General features: G+C 41.7%; 2 protein-coding genes and 1 long non-coding RNA gene across 5 annotated transcripts in view; 1 reads left to right on the forward strand and 2 right to left on the reverse strand.

Annotated features, from left to right (window-relative positions):
- Positions 1–9636, reverse strand: part of LOC124035592 (enhancer of mRNA-decapping protein 3-like) — a 33488-nt gene extending 23852 nt beyond the window's left edge. Inside the window, exons 1-3 of one of the 2 annotated variants that reach the window (XM_046349098.1) lie at positions 9513–9636; positions 8754–8928; positions 8373–8506 (exon numbers count right to left, since the gene is read on the reverse strand). In XM_046349098.1, the coding sequence (XP_046205054.1) occupies positions 8373–8506; positions 8754–8917 (298 nt within the window). In that variant the 5' untranslated portion in view covers positions 8918–8928; positions 9513–9636. Of the gene's footprint in view, positions 1–8312; positions 8507–8753; positions 8929–9512 lie in introns of both variants that reach the window. The other variant, XM_046349097.1, reaches the window with a different exon arrangement.
- LOC124035593 lies at positions 1710–14414 on the forward strand. 2 transcript variants are annotated; one of them, XR_006838774.1, is made up of 3 exons: positions 1710–2514; positions 11860–11946; positions 12416–14414. It is a non-coding gene; the product is annotated as an uncharacterized LOC124035593 (long non-coding RNA). The 2 variants fall into 2 exon arrangements; XR_006838773.1 differs by having other exon boundaries at positions 1711–2514; positions 11857–11946.
- LOC124035591 (cytochrome P450 1A1-like) lies at positions 10045–14156 on the reverse strand. Its single transcript, XM_046349096.1, has 7 exons — positions 14002–14156; positions 12622–13492; positions 12403–12529; positions 12196–12285; positions 11877–12000; positions 11541–11627; positions 10045–11394 (listed from the first exon to the last, which is right to left on the reverse strand). The coding sequence occupies exons 2-7, from the start codon at positions 13459–13461 to the stop codon at positions 11094–11096; spliced, it is 1569 nt and encodes a 522-aa protein (XP_046205052.1). The 5' UTR covers positions 13462–13492; positions 14002–14156; the 3' UTR covers positions 10045–11093.
- Positions 14415–20724: the final 6310 nt, after the last annotated feature.

The following is a 20724-nucleotide window of genomic DNA, read 5'->3' on the forward strand; positions in this document are numbered from 1 at the left end:
ACATGCATGGCGCACTAACAAATCAAAAAGAACCAACTGGAAAAAAAATAACTGGAAAAACCGGGTGTTCAACCCTAACTGTGATGAGGTCTCACGCTAACCTAGAGAGAGAGAGGGAGAGAGAGGCACAGCCGCACGCAAGTGTCACACTGACAGCTAGGTACTTTAGGCTCTCACGCAAGATACACACCAAGACTCAGTCAAGTCACGTACACACTACTGTTGTCACAATGGCATTGTCACCCGATCACACCGACTGATCTGAGACCTGCTACTATATCAAATGTATTTTCGACAATGGAGGGGAGTGAGGGACTGCTTAAAAAAAAAACTGTTCATATGTGTGCATTGGCTTTTCAACATAGGCAAACATTTTACAATGAGACCACACAGAGTACAATTACCTACAGGTCTATTGTAAATCTCAGTGAATCAGATGCCTGAATGCACTGGGCAATGCTCCAAGTCAAGCAGAGAATAATGAACACCAAGTTAGTACTAGTGTCTGATTGAATTGATGTGAAAATGTGGAGAGGTGTAAGAAGAGGTGTAAGAATCTTAGGTTCAAGGAGAGCTGAGATATTTGAACAAAACATGAACTTGAGCCATGTGAAAAATAATTGACTGAAACTACACAGTGAACTACATTTCAAACAATGATTAAACATGACCCATACTAAAGTTACACATGTTACAAGCAAATGTTGGCCAATACTCGTACAGAAAAATGAATCACAATGACACCAGTGAGATAAACACACAGGCACAAAACTGAAGTGAATGACAGTGTGCTGTGACAGCGTGTGAGGCTTGTCAACATGTTGCTGTGTTGTGTGGAGGGAAATGTCTTCACATGCAAGGTAAGACTGACAGAAGGAAAACCATGTCAGTCAGCCGCAACAACTCCCTGTGTGTGTGTGTGTGTGTGTGTGTGTGTGTGTGTGTGTGTGTGTGTGTGTGTGTGTGTGTGTGTGTGTGTGTGTGTGTGTGTGTGTGTGTGTGTGTGTGTGTGTGTGTGTGTGTGTGTGTGTGTGTGTGTGTGTGTCAGTCCAATCAAGAACAGGAAGGAAGAGCTTTACTGTACACTTAATGGTATGTACCAGGGGCACAGGAAAAACAAAGGACTGATAGCATGTATAGGAACATGTTTATATGGATTTCATTTTTTTTAAGCTATTTTTTCCCCCAATTACCCTCTTAATTTATCAAGGTCTGTTAGGATCCAAAATAATCCACTTGATTTGCAGAGGACTATGCATAATTCATTTAATTCCTACATTCCCATACTAAATCTCCCATAAATACTGTCAGATAATTACAAATCATTTGTACAGCCCATGTTCTTGAATAAGTAGTCCGTAACCCCACCTCCCTTTCTTTCTATGGCCCCTTGCTAAGGGGCTGGTTTGGGGCATGGCATTGATGTGAAAGGGTCAGCCCAGCCCCTGCCACTCAGAACTTCAGGCTCATGCAATTTGTGCATTAGCTCCCTTGGCTGTTGGCCCAAGAATCTGGAGATTAAAATAAAAATCCAAAGGTAAACAGTGCTTCCACAATTGATATGGCTGGCCCCTTCCAAGCGCACTGCCACTGGAACAACATGGCTTCCTGTGGGGGGGGTCCTGCGCTGAGCAGGAGAGAGGGAGGGTGAGGAGACTGAGAACAGAAGGGCACGTAAGCCAGGCCTTGCATAACCTCTTTAGGAGCAGACACAGCGAGGGGGGAATGTTTATTGATCTTAGTCACACACGTATTGTAAAGAGGAACTTTGGTACAAGCCTTTTGCACGCTATGGGAATCTGGGGAAGTCACAGCATTGCAAACAGTGCCTGGCTGCTTCCACGCACAGGCTTGTTAACAGTAACCTAGTGAAACCATAGACTAGAGGAAAGGACACCGGTTCACCAGACAGACAGAAATAAACTAGACTGATTAAGCAGATAACTATTATGTAGCTATTTTAAAATGGTCACTGTTTTATGTAACAATGGAGCCGGAGAAGAAGGCTGACGTTTTACGCGTCCCCAACCGATTGTGTTTTTTTGTTCGTTTATAACTTATTTTTAAACTTATTTTGTACATAATGTTGCCGCTACCGTCTCTTGTGACCGAAAATAATTTCTGAACATCAGGACTGCGATTACTCACCAGAATCCTTTTTTCCCTTTAAGGAGTCTGAGGAGCCCGACGCGAATTATTTTCTGCTTTCTCGGGAACAAGCCCAGATACCCGTGATTTGTGTGAAGAGGTGGCTGAGACAAAGTGGCCAGAGGGCGGGCTGCCTCCTGAGAATTCGTAGGCGATCGAATAAACCCCCACTTCCTTCCATTCTGTTAGCAAACATGCAATCTTTGTAGAATAAAATCGAAGACCAAAGCGGAAGATTAAACTACCAACGGGACATTTAAAACTGTAATATCTTATGCTCAACAGAGTCGTGGCTAAACGACGATACATTCAACATACAGCTGGCTGGTTATAAACTCTACCGGCAGGACAAAACAGCGGCATCTGGTAAGAGGAGCGGCGGACTATGTATTTTTGTAAATAACAGCTGGTGCACGATATCTAAGTCTCGAGCTATTGCTCACCTGAGGTAGAGTATCTCATGATAATCTGTAGACTACACTATCTACCTAGAGAGTTTATCTGTATTTTTCGTAGCTGTTTACATACCACCACAGACTGAGGCTGGCACTAAGACAGCATTGAAGGAGCTGTATTCCGCCATAAGCAAACAAGAAAACGGTCACCCAGAGGCGGCGATCCTAGTAGCCTGGGACTTTAATGCAGGGAAACTTAAATCCGTTTTACCAAATTTCTATCAGCATGTTAAATGTGCAACCAGGGGGGAGGGGGCAAAATAACTCTGGACCACCTTTACTCCACACACAGAGACGCATACAAAGCTCTTCCTCGCCCTCCATTTGGCAAATCTGACCATAATTCTATCCTCCTGATTCCTGCTTACAAGCAAAAAAATTAAAGCAGGAAGCACCAGTGACTAGATCAATAAGAAAGTGGTCAGATGAAGCAGATGCTAAGCTACAGGACTGTTTTGCTAGCACAGACTGGAATATGTTCCGGGATTCCTCCGATGGCATTGAGGAGTACACCACATCAGTCATTGGCTTCATCAATAAGTGTGTCTATGACATCGTCCCTTCAGTGACCGTAGTACATACACCAACCAGAAGCAATGGATTACAGGCAACATCCCCACTGAGCTAAAGGCTAGAGCTACCGCTTTCAAGAAGCAGACACCAACCCGAAAGCTTATAAGAAATCCCGCTATGCCCTCAGACGAACCATCAAACAGGCAAAGCGTCATTACAGAACTAAGACTGAATCGTACTACACCGGCTCTGACGCTCGTCGGATGTGGCAGGGCTTGTAAACCATTACAGACTACAAAAGGGAAGCACAGCCGAGAGCTGCCCAGTGACACAAGCCTACCAGACGAGCTAAACTACTTCTAAGCTTGCTTCCAAGCAAATAACACTGAAACATGCATGCGAGAACCAGCTGTTCCGGAAGACTGTGTGATCATGCCTTCCGCAGCCGATATGAGTAAGACCTTTAAACAGGTCAACATTCACAAGACCGCAGGGCCAGACGGATTACCAGGACTTGTACGGTGAGCATGTGCTGACCAACTGGCAAGTGTCTTCAATGACATTTTCAACCTCTCCCTGTCCAAGTCTGTAAAACCAACATGTTTTAAGCAGACCACGATAGTGCCTGTGCCCAGGAACACTAAGGTAACCTGCCTAAATGACTACCGACCCGTAGAACTCACATCTGTAGCCATGAAGTGCTTTGAAAAGCTGGTCATGCCTCATATCAACACCATTATCTCAGAAACCCGAGATCCACTCCAATTTCCACCCCCCCTAAGTTTTAGATGCACTATTGTTAAGTGACTGTCCCACTGGATGTCATAAGGTGAATGCACCAATTTGTAAGTCGCTCTGGATAAGAGCGTCTGCTAAATGACTTAAATGTAAATGTAAATGTAATGTAGTTCCCCAACAGATCCACAGATAATGCAATCTCAATTGCACTTCACACTGCCCTTTCCCACCTGGACAAATTGAACATCTATGTGAGAATGCTATTCATTGACTACAGCTCAGCGTTCAACACCATAGTCCCCTCAAAGCTCATCAATAAGTTAGGGACCCTGGGACTAAACACCTCCCTCCGCAACTGGATCCTAAACTTCCTGATGGGCCGCCCCCCAGGTGGTAAGGGTAGGTAACAACACATCCGCCACGCTGATCCTCAACACAGGGGCCCCTCAGGGGTGCGTGCTCAGTCCACTCCTTGCACTCCCTGTTCACTGATGACTGCACGGCCAAGCACGACTCCAACACCATCTTTAAGTTTGCCGATGACAACACCAAAGAGACAGCCTTTGGGGAGGAGGTCAGAGACCTGGCCGTGTGGTGCCAAGACAAAAGGAGATGATTGTGGACTAAAGGGAAAAGAGGACCGAGCATGCCCCCATTCTCATCGACGGGGCTGCAGTGGAGCAGGTTGAGAGCTTCAAGTTCCTTGGCGTCCACATCCCCAACAAACATACATGGTCCAAGCACACCAAGACAGTCGTAAAGAGGGCACGACAAAACCTATTCCCCTCAAGAGACTAAAAAGATTTGGCATGGGTCCTCAGATCCTCAAAAGATTCTACAGCGGCACCATCGAGAGCATCCTGACGGGTCGCATCACTGCCTGGTATGGCAACTGCTCGGCATCCGACTGCAAGGTACTACAGAGGGTAGTGTGAACGAACTAGTTCATCACTGGGGCCAAGCTTCCTGCCACCCCAAACCTCTACACCAGGCGGTGTCAAAGGAAGGCATTAAAAAGACTCCAGCCACCCTAGTCATAAACTATTCTCTCTGCTACCGCACGGCAAGCGGTACCGGAGAGCCAAGTCTAGGTCTAAGAGGCTTCTCAACAGCTTCTATCCCCAAGCCATAAGACTCCTGAACATCTAACCAAATGGCAACCCAGATTATTTGCATTGCCCCCCCCACACACACACACCGTTGCTACTCTCTGTTATCATCGATGCATAGTCACTTTAATAACCCTACCTACATGTACATATTACCTCAACTAATCGGTGCCCCCGCGCATTGACTCTGTACCGGTACCCCCCTATATATGGTTTCGCTATTGTTATTTTACTGCTGCTCTTTAATTACTTGTTACTTTATTTCTTATCCATATTTTTTTTAACTGCATTGTTGGTTAAGGGCTCGTAAGTAATCATTTCACTGTAAGGTCTACCTACACCTGTTGTTTTCGGCGCATGTGACTAATAAAATTTGATTTGATTATGGTTGTGGTTAATTTACCTGGCAGAAATGACAGAAAAGTATTCACATAGTACATCGAGGTTAATCATTTACAAAAACATTTGTGCCCAAAACACTGCAGGGATTTCTGTGTCTGATAAACAGAAATAACAGAGCAGGGACCAAACAAAAGAAACAAAGGCTCTAAATGTATGAATGTGCCGGTCAGGTAAAACAGTGTAACCTTTCCCACAGAGCCTTGGTGTCTCTCAAAAAAGACAAGTGCATAAATGTTACTATAATCAAAAAGAGAAGAAAATGGCAGGTGAAGCAATGTGTTGGCTCGGCTTCAATGACTGCTGACAAACTGTGCAGATCCCAGAGATTAGGGAGTGGATTTACATGTGATGCTGATACTTGTAGTTTCACATTTCCTCCTGTCACTGAATAAGGAAAAAGATCAACAATGAGAACTTTCTGCTCTATAATCACAGTCAGATAGCGGGAAACACGTTCATGGCTGTGCTTAAACTGTCTTATGTAAACATGTCATAATTGAGAAATAGCCTCGTTCCCAATGTGATAATGTGTTGAGTGTACTTTCTAAATGGGATTAACTGTTACAGTTGGCACCAAATTCAATGAGTAAACACATGAAGTGGCTAAATATAGTGCAGGTCAAATGTATTAGCCTACATCTAGCACACATAAGCAACAGAGGCAGAGATAAAAATGTATTTAGTCATTGAGTGTGATGGTTAAATAAAAAGGTTAAATAAATGGTGTAAGAGTCTGGTACAATATATAGTGCATTCAGAAAGTATTCAGACCCCTTGACTTTTCCCACATTTTGTTACATTACTAGGACTGTTGCGGTCACGAAATTTAATCAGCCGGTGATTGTTAAGCAAATAACTGGCCGGTCTCGCGGTAATTGACCGTTAACTAACAAACACATTTAGCATCTCCTGGCTTCCACACATAGCCTACCAGCCACTGCTGCAGACCTTTGGAACATCTATATTAGAAAAAGTATAATAAATCCATGTAATATAGCCTACACCTTCACAATAAATCTATTATTTATTTTAAACAGGTCTAAAGAAACATGATATGAAGAAAAAGTAGTCTATTTCAGAAGAACAGAAATGCAAACTCTTGAGTTGTCCTTATGTTAGGCCCTGATCTGGATATGCCAAATAGCTGTTGTCTACACTAGCTCATTTAGCAACAAGATTTGCTTCGAATTCTGTGCCATTATTTTATAGTATGAAGAATACATTTGAACATAGCTGAATAAAATATAAATGTTTTCTTTTAAATTATTTGAGGGAGTGCGCACATGCTGTGTTGAGCGGTTAACAAATAAATAGCTACTCCTATATGCTTAATTTAGAGTTATTAATGTAACTTTAGTTGTTCTACAAACGTTGGGCTATATGTTTTGATTTTTAATACATTGTAAGGCTGCACGATGCGACTAATGAGGACTTGAAAAAAAATTGCTTGAAAGGCATGAGTTCTCCTTTGTTTTTTCGCAGGCTGTACACTTCATTTGTCTCTCATTCACAATTTGACAAGCACTTGACAGCGCCCCAAATTTCACGGCGGCATCCCCTTTGTGGCTGTAATGCACCCTAAAAAAATCCATGCCTTTTGCGGCCAGTGGCCGTTGTGCCCTTCTCCCATCACGTGAACGTTTATTTCATACAGAAATATACCATTTACAGAAGTATTCAGACCCTTTACTTAGTACTTTTTTGAAGCACCTTTGGCAGCGATTACAGCCTCAAGTCTTCTTAGGTATGACGCTACAAGCTGGCACACCTGTATTTGGGGAGTTTCTTCCATTCTTCTCTTCAGATCCTCTCAAGCTCTGTCAGGTTGGATGGGGAGTGTTGCTACACAGCTATTTTAAGGTCTCTCCAGAGATGTTTGATAGGCTCTGGCTGGGCCACTCAAGGACATTCAGAGACTTGTCCCAAAGCCACTCCAGCGTTGTCTTGGCTGTGTGGCTTAGGGTGGTTGTCCTGTTGGAAGGTGAACCTTCACCCCAGTCTGAGGTCCTGAGTGCTCTGGAGCAGGTTTTCTTCCAAGGATCTCTCTGTACTTTACTCTGTTCATCTTTGCCTCCCAGTCCCTGCCACTGAAAAACATCCCCACAGCATGATGCTGCCACCACCATGCTTCACTGTGAGATGGTGCCAGGTTTCCTCTAGTCGTGACGCTTGGCATTCAGGCCAGAGTTCAGTCTTGGTTTCTTCAGGCCAGAGAGTCTTGTTTCTTATGGTCTGAGAATCCTTTAGGTGCCTTTTGGCAAACTCCAAGCGGGCTGTCATGTGCCTTTTACTGAGGAGTGGCTTCCGTCTGGCCACTCTACCATAATGGCCTGCTTGGTGGAGTGCTGATTGATGGAGTGTCCTTCCTCACAGAGGAACTCTGGAGCTCTATCAGAGTGACCATTGGGTTCTTGGTTACCTCACCGCCAAAGCCCTTCTCCCCCGATTGCTCAGTTTAGAGGGGGGGGGGTGTCTATGGAAACAGGATGCACCAAAGCTCAATTTTGAGTCTCATAGCAAAGGGTCTGAATACTTAAATAAGGTATTTCTGATATTTAATACATTTGCAAACATTTCTAAAAACCTGTTTTTGCTTTGCCATTATGTGGTATTGTGTGTAGATTTTTTTATATCCATTTCATAATGCTGTAACGTAACAAAATGTGGAAAAAGTCAAGGGGTCTGGATACTTTCCGATTGCACTGTACATAAGAAGAAAGGCTGTGGCCATGGTAGAATACACTGAAAAAGCCTGTGGCCTATTCAAATGCACTCAGTCAGACAGCACTCTTTGTGGCTTCTGGAGAACTGCTGATAGAAGGTGGTGTTCCACCACCAGTGTATAAAAAGTCCCCCAGTCCAATTGTTGTTACCTGAGGGGAGGTTGCGTCAGGGCCTTGCAACCAGTTTGAAAAATAAAACTCCCAAACTAGTCCTCTCATCTCACCTTTGCGTAAAATGGTAATAGGAGCGGTGGTGCAATGGGTGTTGTTGGCAAGGTAACCACCTCTGCTATTCTGACCACTCTGCCCTGAAGATTTGACACCTGGATCAGACAAGACCCCCTGTCCAGCACTGGCTCTGCTGACACCACTTTGAGTTTGGATATCCAGGAACTTGAGCTCTCTGATGTCCATAGCACTGCACAGAATGTAAACATTGACATGTTAACAGCAGATTGCTTAAAACAAATAAGTAGGCCCCTATGTCTTTGTGAAATAACTAGATCAATGCACAGAATGTAACTAGTATGTCTGTAGCCTGAGTCTCAGATCTGTTTGTGCCGTCCTGCCAAATGCCAACTCCTATGTCATTGTCACCGCAAATGATTTCCTGAAATCTGTGACGCAAGCTAATCTTTCTGTACTTCACCATGTGAAAGCCTTACCTGAAGGTGACCTCAGGGACAGGGCACCTGACCCCATTGTGGAAAGGTTGTCTGAGAGAGATGGTCTGACTAGTCTGGTCCACAGATGACACTTCTCCCTGGTACATGCCCAGGGTTGGTCCACAGTTTATTGACACCAGACTTCCCAGCCAGTCTGCAGCCATTCTCTCTGGATCTAGGCATTATTGGAAGACATACAACAACTTCACAAATACATTATAGCTTTCTGACCAATGAGACATTAATGGTGGAACACAGTCTAAGGACATGGTTACAGGTCTAAAATATGAGTTCCATACCAGTTACATTAGCTATACAATGGGCTAACAGCAGGGGGTAACCATCGACTTTTGTAGATTACTCCTAACGTTAGCTATCTAACGTAAACTGGCTACTCACTCATCACTTACCTACTCTGGCAATTACATCGTTAGCTAGCTAACTAGGTAGGAAACAAACTGGCAATGTAGCTGTCAAATACCCTAGTTAGCTATCACTGTGTTAAATCGGTATCTAGCTACCTAACCAAATAACGTAATTGGCTAGCTGTTCCATTCGAGAAGATGGCTAGCTAACGCTCCCTAGCTAACTAACTAAATAGGTAGCTACTGCCAAATTGCTGTGAACGGTAACGTTAACTAAATAACTTTAGCGTAGCTAAATCAGAGATCATGGCTAACGTCGGTTATTAATATAGCCATCCTCTCCACCATTTTGTTATTCATTAAACGCTATCAGGTAAAATTGAAAAGAGTATACCTTGTTTTTGTGTATGATGAGTTTTTTGTGATGAATTTGCTAGTTTGCTAACAAAACTTTCTGATCTCGAAGAATCAGTGTTGTTTCCTGTTCACAACGTCACTTCCCTAGCTTTCCCCACCAGCGTTCATTGATTGTTTATGCGGGAGGGGGCCACCAATGAGGGCACATGTTGCTGCAAAGGTGTATTAAGGTAAATGCAATTATTATAAACAATTAAGGCATTATTTATAATGCCAACAAAGGTTGTTTTAAATCATTGCACCAATGGCAAGTTTATAGCTTATTTACTCATAAAACGTGCTCAGTTTATGTGCTGATTGTTTTTATAGTAGAAGTCCAAGTCTTGTACACAGTCTTGTATCCAACCCTATCTTATCTAGTAGTGTCACAGATTTACTCTTTGGTCAGCCAAATACAGACGTCCTCTCCTAATGGTTGGCCTGTGTATATTAGCTTGTGAATTGTTGGATGGGTTGCCAATGAGATAGGCCAACACACTCAAGAAAAAAAGAGCACAAGTTAATTGATTTTCTTTCATTTTCAGCTTTTATTTCAGTAGCTACCTAGATAGCTATCAACAACACAATGCAAAGTGTGTACAGTTTGGGCTTTAGTTTACAAGAGTCCTTCGTTACATTATAAAATGTTGACATTTATAACACAGTCAATAATACATACGTATTTTAGTATCCTGATAAAGTCATACAAAGCCACCATAATAAGTCACCACAATATATACACATTTTAGGCACATTTCAAAAAAGGACTTTCCAAAATACATCTAGGCTTAAATATGTACACAAACAATCAATCACATGTTGGTGGCATACAAACATAGCTTCAGTGTGTTGTGTCCACGTTTTACTGATTTATTCAGTGGAATAAAAAATATCTAGCTTAGAAATGGGAGGTTACATCCATTCAACTGCCTGTGATCTATGACCACCTAAACAATAACTCAAAAGTACGAGAACAGGCACTTTATCATGTAGGTTGTAACATTTTTGCCACAAAAAAATATGTAGCAAAAAATTCTACCCAAACATGAAACTAAAAACAATGCTCTTTAACACCCCACCATGGGTTTATGTGTATGTTTTATAGATTCATCCTCTTTAAAGCGATCTGATACAGTATATGAGCTGTGATCAAAGCAAGAGGAGAAGTAAAACACAATGTAGACAAAAAGGCAGCTAAACAGCTATAGTCTCTCCTGATATCTCCTGAAGAAACACCTGACAAACTCTAGTAGGGCCTGTAGTATGCTGGTCATAGAAACCAATCACCTCTATGAGTTTGTGAAGGTCCTTTATCCAATTCAACACTTGTTTGGAATCCATCTACAAACCGTGTTTCAGATTATAATTTTATCGATTTCAAATTGTCTACAATTTGACTCAGTTTTCCCTCACTGTTAATTCTCCTATGAATCAAGAGAGGTGTCAAGCCCAGTCTTTCCTAGAGAGAAAATGTACCCTCTGGCTTTTATATCTGATCTCAGCTCATGCCATCAAGTATGTAGGGCTAACTATAAATCAGTTATAGTGATGTTGAGAATCATAAATGTGACCATGGCCCTCACTCCTCCTGCCCCCATGGCCGCAGGCTAGCCTTCAGCTGACAGCGCTTGTGCTTCATGGTGAGGCCGTACTCTGGGGTCATGTCCAGCGGGTGCCCAGGTTTCTCCTGGAAGCGCAGCCTTTGGAGCAGGATAGCCAGGAAGAGGTAGACCTCGTTGCGTCCGATGGCCTCACCGATGCAGCGGCGCTTGCCCATGCCAAATACGAGCACCTTCTCCCCCTCCAGCTTGTTGAGTTCTGTGCCATCAGCACTCAGGAAACGGTCAGGGTTGAATGAAGAAGGCTCCTTCCACAGCTCCCTGAAGAGCACAGAGGTAACAATTTACATTAGGTTATTGTTATACCTGTGTAGTAACACTGTAATTACTGCAGTAACAACACAGTTGTTACACAGTAGTTGCATAGTAATGGAGTTGAGAAGTTTTAGTTTGAAAATCCTACTCACGGGTCATGGTTGACCTGCCACTGGTTGATGAAGACACAGGTGTCCTTGGGAATGAAGTAGCCATTGAGCGATGTATCCTTGATTGTGCTGAAAAAATATTGACAATACCAGAGTCAGACCATGCCATATGTGTCTATAATGTGTAACTGATATTGTAAATGTCTGTTTGGCTAACATTGTAAATGTCTGTTTGGCTGATATTGTAAATGTCTGTTTGGCTGATATTGTAAATGTCTGTTTGGCTGATATTGTAAATGTCTGTTTGGCTGATATTGTAAATGTCTGTTTGGCTGATATTGTAAATTTGTGTTTTGAGCAGGTGCAAGTGCAACTCACCAGTGTGGGATGGTGAACGGCAGGAAGGAAGAGTGCCGGAAGATCTCCAGGATGAAGGCTTCCAGCAGAGGTAAGTTGATTTTGTCTGAGAGACGGGGAGTGCGAATCATTCCCACCTTTTCCTCTGTTGGGAGGACAATAGAGAACATTGGTTATCAAAAAAGAATGGGATGCGTAGTGACAGGTCAGTAAGCCACAATATTTTGAATCATGACTCCATATAATTACATATAGAACTGATTTATAGGATCTCTCTGTGAATGACTCATTTCATTTAGGGAACAGAACTATCTGTTAAAACTAGCAAGTTTCAACTTACTCAGTTCCTGATGCAGTCTTTCCTGGATCTCTGGGTAAGCCACAAGGTACACAACAGCCCATGACAAAGCTGTGCTGATGGTGTCAAAACCTTGAGAGGGAGACAGAAGCCGCATTGCATAATTAAAACATCTTACAAATGTAAAAAAAAAAGTCAATTATATGGAGTGACTCAGCATAACTGTTGCGTTATTTTAACTCAACTCACCTGCCCCAAACAGATCATTGACAATGCCCACAATCTTCTCATCAGACACCTGGACGTTGGCGTTCTCATCTAGTTTCCTGTCCTCACAGTGGTCAATGAGGGAGTCAGTGATGTCACGGATGTTGTCCTGAAAACAGAACAATGGACAATCAGTATCACAGACAACAAACAGCAATAGATCAAACATTTTTTTGAAACATGATGCAATGTATTATTTACCTTGTCATAGCTGTCATAGTGCTCACTGACAATCTTCTGCACAAAGGTGTTGAAACGGTCATTGATATCCATAAACCTCTTCATGGTGCGGTTGGGCAGGTAACGAAGGATGGGAATGAAGTCTGCAGGGTTGCCGCTGCCCACCACCTGCCCAAACTCATCACTCATGTTCACCAAGCCCAACAGCTCCTGGTCATCATGGCTGTAGCGCCGGCCGAAGCACATTCCACAGATGACGTTGGCCACCGATACAACAATATGGCGGAAGGGGTCAAAGCTGCCACTGACATCCATGACGGAAGTCAGCTGTTTTACCAGGTACTCTCCCTCCTTGCAGACGTGCTCCTCCAGGGCACAGGAGTACTCTGGGGTCGATCCCTCCAGGGTGGCGAAAGAGCGGAGGGCGCTCATAGCTAGCTTGCGGCGGGCGCGCCACACCCCAGCCTTGTCGGTGCTAAAGGCCAAGCTCTTGCCGTCGTTGATGAATTTGAAGCTGTATAGATCGGGCCTCCCGGCGAAGTCTTCCCCTTGCTTGATAAGAGCCTGGCGGACTGTCTCATTGCCACTAAGAACAACCACAGGCCGCATCCCTATTTGGATCTGGAAGACTGAGCCGTAGCGCTCGCTCATGGCAGTCAGGCTGAGGTGAGGGTTATTGTGCACCTCCAGCACATTCCCGATGATGGGCAGGGGCTTTGGTCCGGGGAGCCGTTTCAGTCCCTCTGGGATCTCTGTGTGCATGTACTTCATGATCATGTACACCAGGCATAGTGTTACCATGGCCACCAGCCCCTCAGACACAGAGACTGAGCCGATAATGGGTAGTATCATGAGAACCATTTGTATGTTTTATTTGTGGCTTGTGCACAATCTGTAAAGAGAGGTAAATGTTTTAGTGATTAATAGTGAGCGAGAAAAATACTCCAGCTGAGTAATAAACATTGCTCGAAAACATTGTTCGAAAATTGCATGAATTTTACGCATGGTGCACTCACACCTTTCACGCTTTTGCAAACCTCCTTACTCTACCAGTCTCGTACCATTAAACATAGGCTACATAAAAGGCTGTATAGTGTTTAAAAAAATGAAGACCTTAACTGTTATATTGCCTACACGTACGTACATTTTTTTCGAATAGATTATACGAAAAAGAAGACTCAAGAATAAACGGTACAAGATAACAGTATATAATGCGTGTTGGAGCTTGCTATATTGAAAAAACAATGAAAAAAACTGTACTAATATTATGTGCAAACGAATTAATAAATGTTATTTCGACACTTCATTCACAACAAAAAGACACCTGCTATTCCAACATATGTTTCCTTGTTCCTTATTAAATGTAAATATATTACATGCAGAATTAGTCATTTTTATTACCTTCCGTTATGAGCCAAATGAGCCGACTTGCAGGGAGATCGAAGAAGTTTGCAGGTGATGTTATATTTATACAAAGCTTTTTCTCTTGCTATTAAGATAACTCCGTTTCTCTGTACTTAAAAGTAAGAATGGGAACTTCTTTTATAGAGCGCTTCTCAGCTCCATTGGCTGATGTCTGAGTGACGTACCCTCTCTCGCTCTCTCTTGGCTTGCCAGCAGCAGCGGCTGCCTCTGAAGGAGAGGTGTAATAAAATATCAAGCGGAAACATCAATGAGTAGTGTATATACAATGTAAGCTTGCCTTTATAATAAAAAGAAACGTCTAAGGAGTAAGACATTTTTTTTCTAAGAGTGCATGCTTTCACTGATATATCATTGATGGGCCCTATTGAAAAAATATATACATACAATTTCATATAGTTTGTTATAAAAAAAAATTAGAATGTCTAACCGTAGAGAAATATAATAGACTGCATATTTAATTCTCAAACAAGTCATTCTCAGTAGGCTATTCGACGTTCTTTTTTTACATTTTGAATTTTTAAACATTTTTAGATATGATTTTAGGTTCATATCAGAATGATTGGATGAGTCTCTTTTCAGATGTTCATTAGCCTGTTGGAGGGAGTTATAAAACACACTATACAGAAGAAGCCAGTTAGGTAAGAGGAATACATTGATTTGTGGAATGATCACCGATTATATTTGCAATTGAAGTAGAGCATGCTAAATATGTTATTGTGTAATAACAATACAATAATACAATCAGACTAACTTTTAATCATAATATATCATCATAATCATTAGCACAACCATGTAGATGTAGACCTATAATCACTATCATACCTATTCATCATACTACACATGTTACTTATAATGTTATAGATGTGGTAATTATATTTGTATTTTTTGTTTTATTTATTTGTTTAGGCCTAAATATTTAAATGTATTTTATTATTAATTTATTACCATTAATTTTATGGTATTGTGCTTAATATTGCAGGCTATGGTAGGCAGTAGGCTAATAAGCCATATTGAAAAAAGGCAATTCACCCACTCCTTATCATGTTATGAACTATTTATATTAAAAGTATATGGAACATATTCATGAAAACAGTCATATAAAGCACATTGTATAAGGATGACAGTATTTTAGGGCCTGATCCAAATATTTATTCTTAATGATCTATTGAACATGAACTCTTCCACAACTAATTTAAGGACACGAGGTTAATCACTTTGGACCCACAATAGTTTCAAAAGTAAATGTACCATCAGTGTCTAGTCTGTTTCCAGTGGTATTCATTTTTAGATTTTATTATTAGCAAACATTATTAGCAAACATCAACATTTCTTCTTTGAATACTTGTTCCATAAATTAATTAACAGGAAACTGTTACGCATTGGTTATTAAGTCATAAACCCTTTGGCAATCTTTCCTTTAGGCCTACTCATTGCAACAGATTTCGATAGCGTGCAAAGGTGTAGCCTATCCCAAGCGGGAGAACTTACAGCCCCGAAGTACTTTTAATCAAGAGACTCATCTTTGACAGTTTGATAAATCTCACTCAACCTGTCAACAGTATAACGGTGGTGCATATAAGGACAATGGGAAGACGTGTGCGTCTTATTCACTTATAGGAAACAAATGTAGCCAACCTATCAAGTGTGTCATGGAGGATAAAACATTCGATTGAGATAAGAGACTATATTGTCTTGTCTGCTTGTGTAAGCTATCCAAAGTGTTTGACTTCGGATCCCTGTTGTGTTAATCAATATCCCAATTGGAACTTACTCAAATGTAAGTTATATGTATTAAGACCCAGAATAGAGTCTTCTAGACCTCAGCATCCACAACACACCAGTCTGAGCGGAGTCTGTTTTGAAACAAGTCGTGATAAAAACTGTCAAATGCCATCGCGTGCGTGTACCTGTTAGCAGTCAAGTTAAAGATTGGCCAAGTTGCGTGGGAGCGTTTTGGCCAAGCCCTCGCCTCCCCCAGTAGTAGTGTAGTGTAGTGTAGTGTAGTGTAGTGTAGTGTAGTGTAGTGTAGTGTAGTGTAGTGTAGTGTAGTGTAGTGTAGTGTAGTGTTTTGTTCGGGTTCTTTTCTTAATTAAAGAACATGTACGCTAACCACGCTGCACCTTGGTCCGCTCCTTTCAACAGCCATGACAGTTATACAGTCGGTTTGGGGTTAACTGTAGGACTGTTTCATTCACAATGGGTTAACTTTATTGTTAAATGTAAATAATTAGCATAATTCAACTTGAAGACGTCTCAAGACATTTAAGTGCAGATTTCAGTGTATGAATGTGTGGCTATTAGAGAGCCTCATCATTCGTTTTCTAATTAGTTAAACATTTGGATGATCATTCCTGGAATCCTGGATTACAACTAGTAGGCAACCCAAAATGTGCAGGCTTTTGAGGAAAGTGTAGTGTAACTCCAAAGCCAAGATAAGACGCCAACGTGTAATTTAAATTCTGAAAAACAATAGACTAAATTTTCCATTGTGAGGCATATAAACATTGAGAGACGCTCTAAATCGCTTCTTTAAAAAAAAATCCGAGATAGGCCTACACACCGTATAATTGCCAAACTCAATATGATGGATAATGCCAGTCGCTGGGCTTTCGCCCACTCACCGCCCGTGCACCCCAGCGCAGCGTCCCTGCTCCTGCAGTTCGCGTGAGAAAGCGGAGCTCCGGTATGGAGGGGTGGGCTTGGTCTTCGGGACAATCCTAAATCTGCTTGGTCAGTCAATTGAAGGCAGCAGCCCCTGGAAAGACAAGTGTCTTAAACGCTGCAGAACAAAGAGCGAAGGACGTGATACTTTTTCTTGGTCACGGAGGTGCACATATTCGCGCGCTACAGCTTCTGTAAATGCGAGGATCTTGGCCTTTGGAGTCATGCGATCTACCACTCAGGCTTCACGCAGGTATGGCTGAAGTCAACTGCTTAAATCCACCAAATACCAATTGACCTGCATAACCTTCGCGTATGAACTTGGAAAACATTTTATGCCATTTCAAAGAGCTGTTTAAAAACAAAGTTCTCAAAATTAGACTGTTGACTGCTACAGCATGACACAGTCAAAGTCTGATTCATTAAGCATACACATTAAGTATATAATCACACTAAGCATTACGTACAGCTTTGTGAGGAGAGAGTGAGACGATAGCGTGAGAGGCCATGGGACGGACATTATTCCATACAAGTCCAGCATTCAACGTAAACATCATCAGGATCACACCCGTTTGAAATAGGCTTCCCTGTTCATATGGCTATGGCTTACACGCCACTCTCTGCTCATCATTAGTGACTTGCTCAATGACCTCCAACAATTTGCATGACTTCTTATTGCAACGCAGGTTCGGTTATCTAACAATCACGGTTGCAAATACATAGAATTCAATTCAAATTGTATTGGTCACATACACATATTTATGTTATTGCGGTTGTAGCGAAATGCTTGTGTTCCTTGCTCCATCAGTGCAGTAGTATCTAACAATTCACAACAATACACACATCTAAAAGTAAAATAATGGAATTAAGAAATATATAAAATATTAGATCAAGCAATGTCGGAGTGGCATTGACTAAAATCCAGTAGAATATAATACAGTATATCCTGTACATATATGAGTAAAGCAGTATGTAAACATTATTAAAGTGACTAGTGTTCTATTATTAAAGTGGCCAGTGATTCCAAGTCTATGTATATAGGGCAGCCAATGAGGACAATAACGTGACAAATATCAATAAGAAATGTTAGAGTAGACTGTTATTTAGTCATGTTAGGGTCACACACATACATCCAGGATGTCCATTTACAGAGCTCACATCATAACTAAAACACTGTTTAGCCCACAGCAAATTGAAATTCCCTTGAAGAATCTCCCTTTCTGAGTAATGACTGTAAAGGCAGCTGAAGTCTTCAGTTCTTTGGCACGCAATAACCAAACACCTGTCACACACCTTCAAACCAGGTATGTGTGTGTGAGTGTGAGGGAATTTTTTGTGAGTGGGTTTGCATGTGTGTGAGGGCGTGTTGTTGTTTGTGAATGTTATGGAGGAGGTCAACCAACCCCTGTACACAGACTGGTAGTTAGAGCAATTAACCACTCAGGTGACAGGTCAGATTGGTGCACTCATCTCTCAGTCTTTTATTCTAGTCTGTAAACACTAGACAGAACAGTCTGTGCTACCAGAGGTTTGGAAGTGTCTTCTTTGAACTCTCAGCAAAATAAAACATGCATGAACAGAGACAGGAGGGGAGAGAGAGACAATATCACCATTGTTCATACACGCAATGCCAAAGCACACAACACTTATTTATTAACATGTTATTACTTTTTATACTATGTTATTACTGTGTTTTATTACCATGTTATTACTGTATTACCACTTTTGTTATTACCAATTCTATGGAGTTACGTAAACCCTTAGGGCAGTACTTGTAACCCTGAAAAGGCTAATGACACCTCCTACTATGCAGATGTTTTAGGGATGATCATCTGAGAGGGTTTGTCTCCGTCTTTTCTTTTGACTTGAAGACGGCCCAAACTCTAAGAAGGAAGAAAGTGTAGTTATTTTTAAGTGCAGGGAGCGATGCATCGATCAGTGGGAAATCAGCTGTGTGGCTGAGTTGGTAGAGCACGGCACTTGCAGCGCAAGGGTTGTGGGTTCGACTCCCATGGGGACCAACACCAAAAATAAAAAACAAGTACAAAAAAATTATATGAAGTCACTCTGGATAAACAAGGACAACCATCTCAGTAACAGGTGCAGTAAGTACAAATACTAACAGATTGGATTAGTTTATAAAATGTATGTTATTTATCTTTGTGTAGCATAAGATTAATCAACCAATCAATATGCATGTCAAAATACATTGAAACAAACAATTCTGAAAATCAACTTGGAATAGAGCATGCTGGGAAATATGATAATGATGGGTGTGTTTGAATGTTTTACTCCACACTGATAAAAATGACAATCACACTCAACTCTGTTTATTAATACCAACACAGGGTTATTTGACACTACTGCGTGTTGAATGTAACTCCTGAATCAACACTAGACATTTTACACTGAAAAATCAACACTAGGTAAAACTGGCCAACTTTCTGTGTACCATACTATACATACTCCCTTCTATTCTCCTACTTTCTGCTCAATAAATTCACAGAAAATACTCATTTGAAAAACAGAAATCATGGCAAAGTTATCAACTATGTCAGTACTGTATATGTAAAATGATTAAGTGAATACCAGATACAGTACATGCATAAATCTTCCCATATACAGTTAAAACGATTCTCACAGCTATCTTTTAAAACTTAGCTGATTACTCAAAACATTTTTGCTCAGGCACAATTTAAAATAATGAAAAAATACAATAAAATAGCTGATACAGATTCAGAAGATACATATGTAGAACACTTCTTGCCTTCCAAAGAATCATCAAAGAACCCTTTCTCCAAAATCGTCTCTTATGATGAAAAATGTTTGAGGTTTAACTCTTTGCTTAACAAAGAACCGTTGTCTTCCAAAAAGGGTTCATTCAGATGTAAAAGGTTCTTGGTAGAACCCTATCCATCTACAAAGAACCCATTTGGAACCTTTTTTTCTACGAATGTAGGCCATGACACTACTCATGAATGTGTGACTGTGACCTCACACAAACCCCCTCTGGCTTGAGTAAGTCAACACGCAATCACTTACACTATACACAAACTGTAATTGAGCAACATTCTGCCCCGCTCGCGCCCGCGGCCGGCTCGAAGTGCACAAACAGGCATGCTGGGGTTCGGAACAGGGACAGGAGGGGGCCGGTCCCCATATTGTATCGCCTTCCCCTCACGGATTGGAGTGAATACCACATTAGTAACTGAGCTAACAGTCCTGGTCTCTCTCTGTCCTTATGCAAGCCAAAGTTCAAAATACTCACCGGGAAAAACAATAGTTGCGTGCGGAAATCTCTCGGTCATCCATCTTTCTGTCACGCACGAAGCTGACATGCGCTTTTTTACGCTGACTCAAACTGTGGGAGGGAAAAAAATAAAGAGGACATATCATAAAGAAAGGAAAATATGAAACGCGTGTACAAAGACAGACATACAACAACACAGTGAACGAATATATATATATGTTTGACACGCAACACGAGCCATGAAACAAATTAACCTCGTCTGCCCCCCTCCAACTCTCAGCGGGCTTTGCAGGCTACGAAGCGGATTGACAGCACATTTACGGGTTAATCATTGTGCCACAGACCCAGCACTGCGTGCAGACTGTGTTTTCTCTGGCTGTGCCAAGGGTCGCGAGGTTGTGTACAGAGAGAGAGCAGGGGAGGCATCAGCCAACCTCGCGGGTCACCCCTTTTATCAAAACAGTCACCGACCGTTTTTTGGGAAGCACGCTACTGTTGTGTAAATAGAACAGTTTGCAGAGATTGGCCAGACTCAAATGTGGATTTCCTCTATAGAAACCAGTGCATTATAATGCATATTTCAATCAGTGTTTGGCCATAAAATAAACGGACATTAAATATTCAATATCGTAAGATATTGAAATAGGCCTACAGACAGATCTCCCTACATTCTTCAATTGTGTTTATTGTATAAATAGCAAATAAAAAGGGATATTTATAAGCAAATAGATTAACTAATGTTAGAAGCACAAATGCTCAATATGCCTAATATTTGTCGGATTAGGCCT

Source organism: Oncorhynchus gorbuscha, linkage group LG05 (genome assembly GCF_021184085.1).
Source record: "Oncorhynchus gorbuscha isolate QuinsamMale2020 ecotype Even-year linkage group LG05, OgorEven_v1.0, whole genome shotgun sequence".
NCBI lineage: Eukaryota > Metazoa > Chordata > Actinopteri > Salmoniformes > Salmonidae > Oncorhynchus > Oncorhynchus gorbuscha.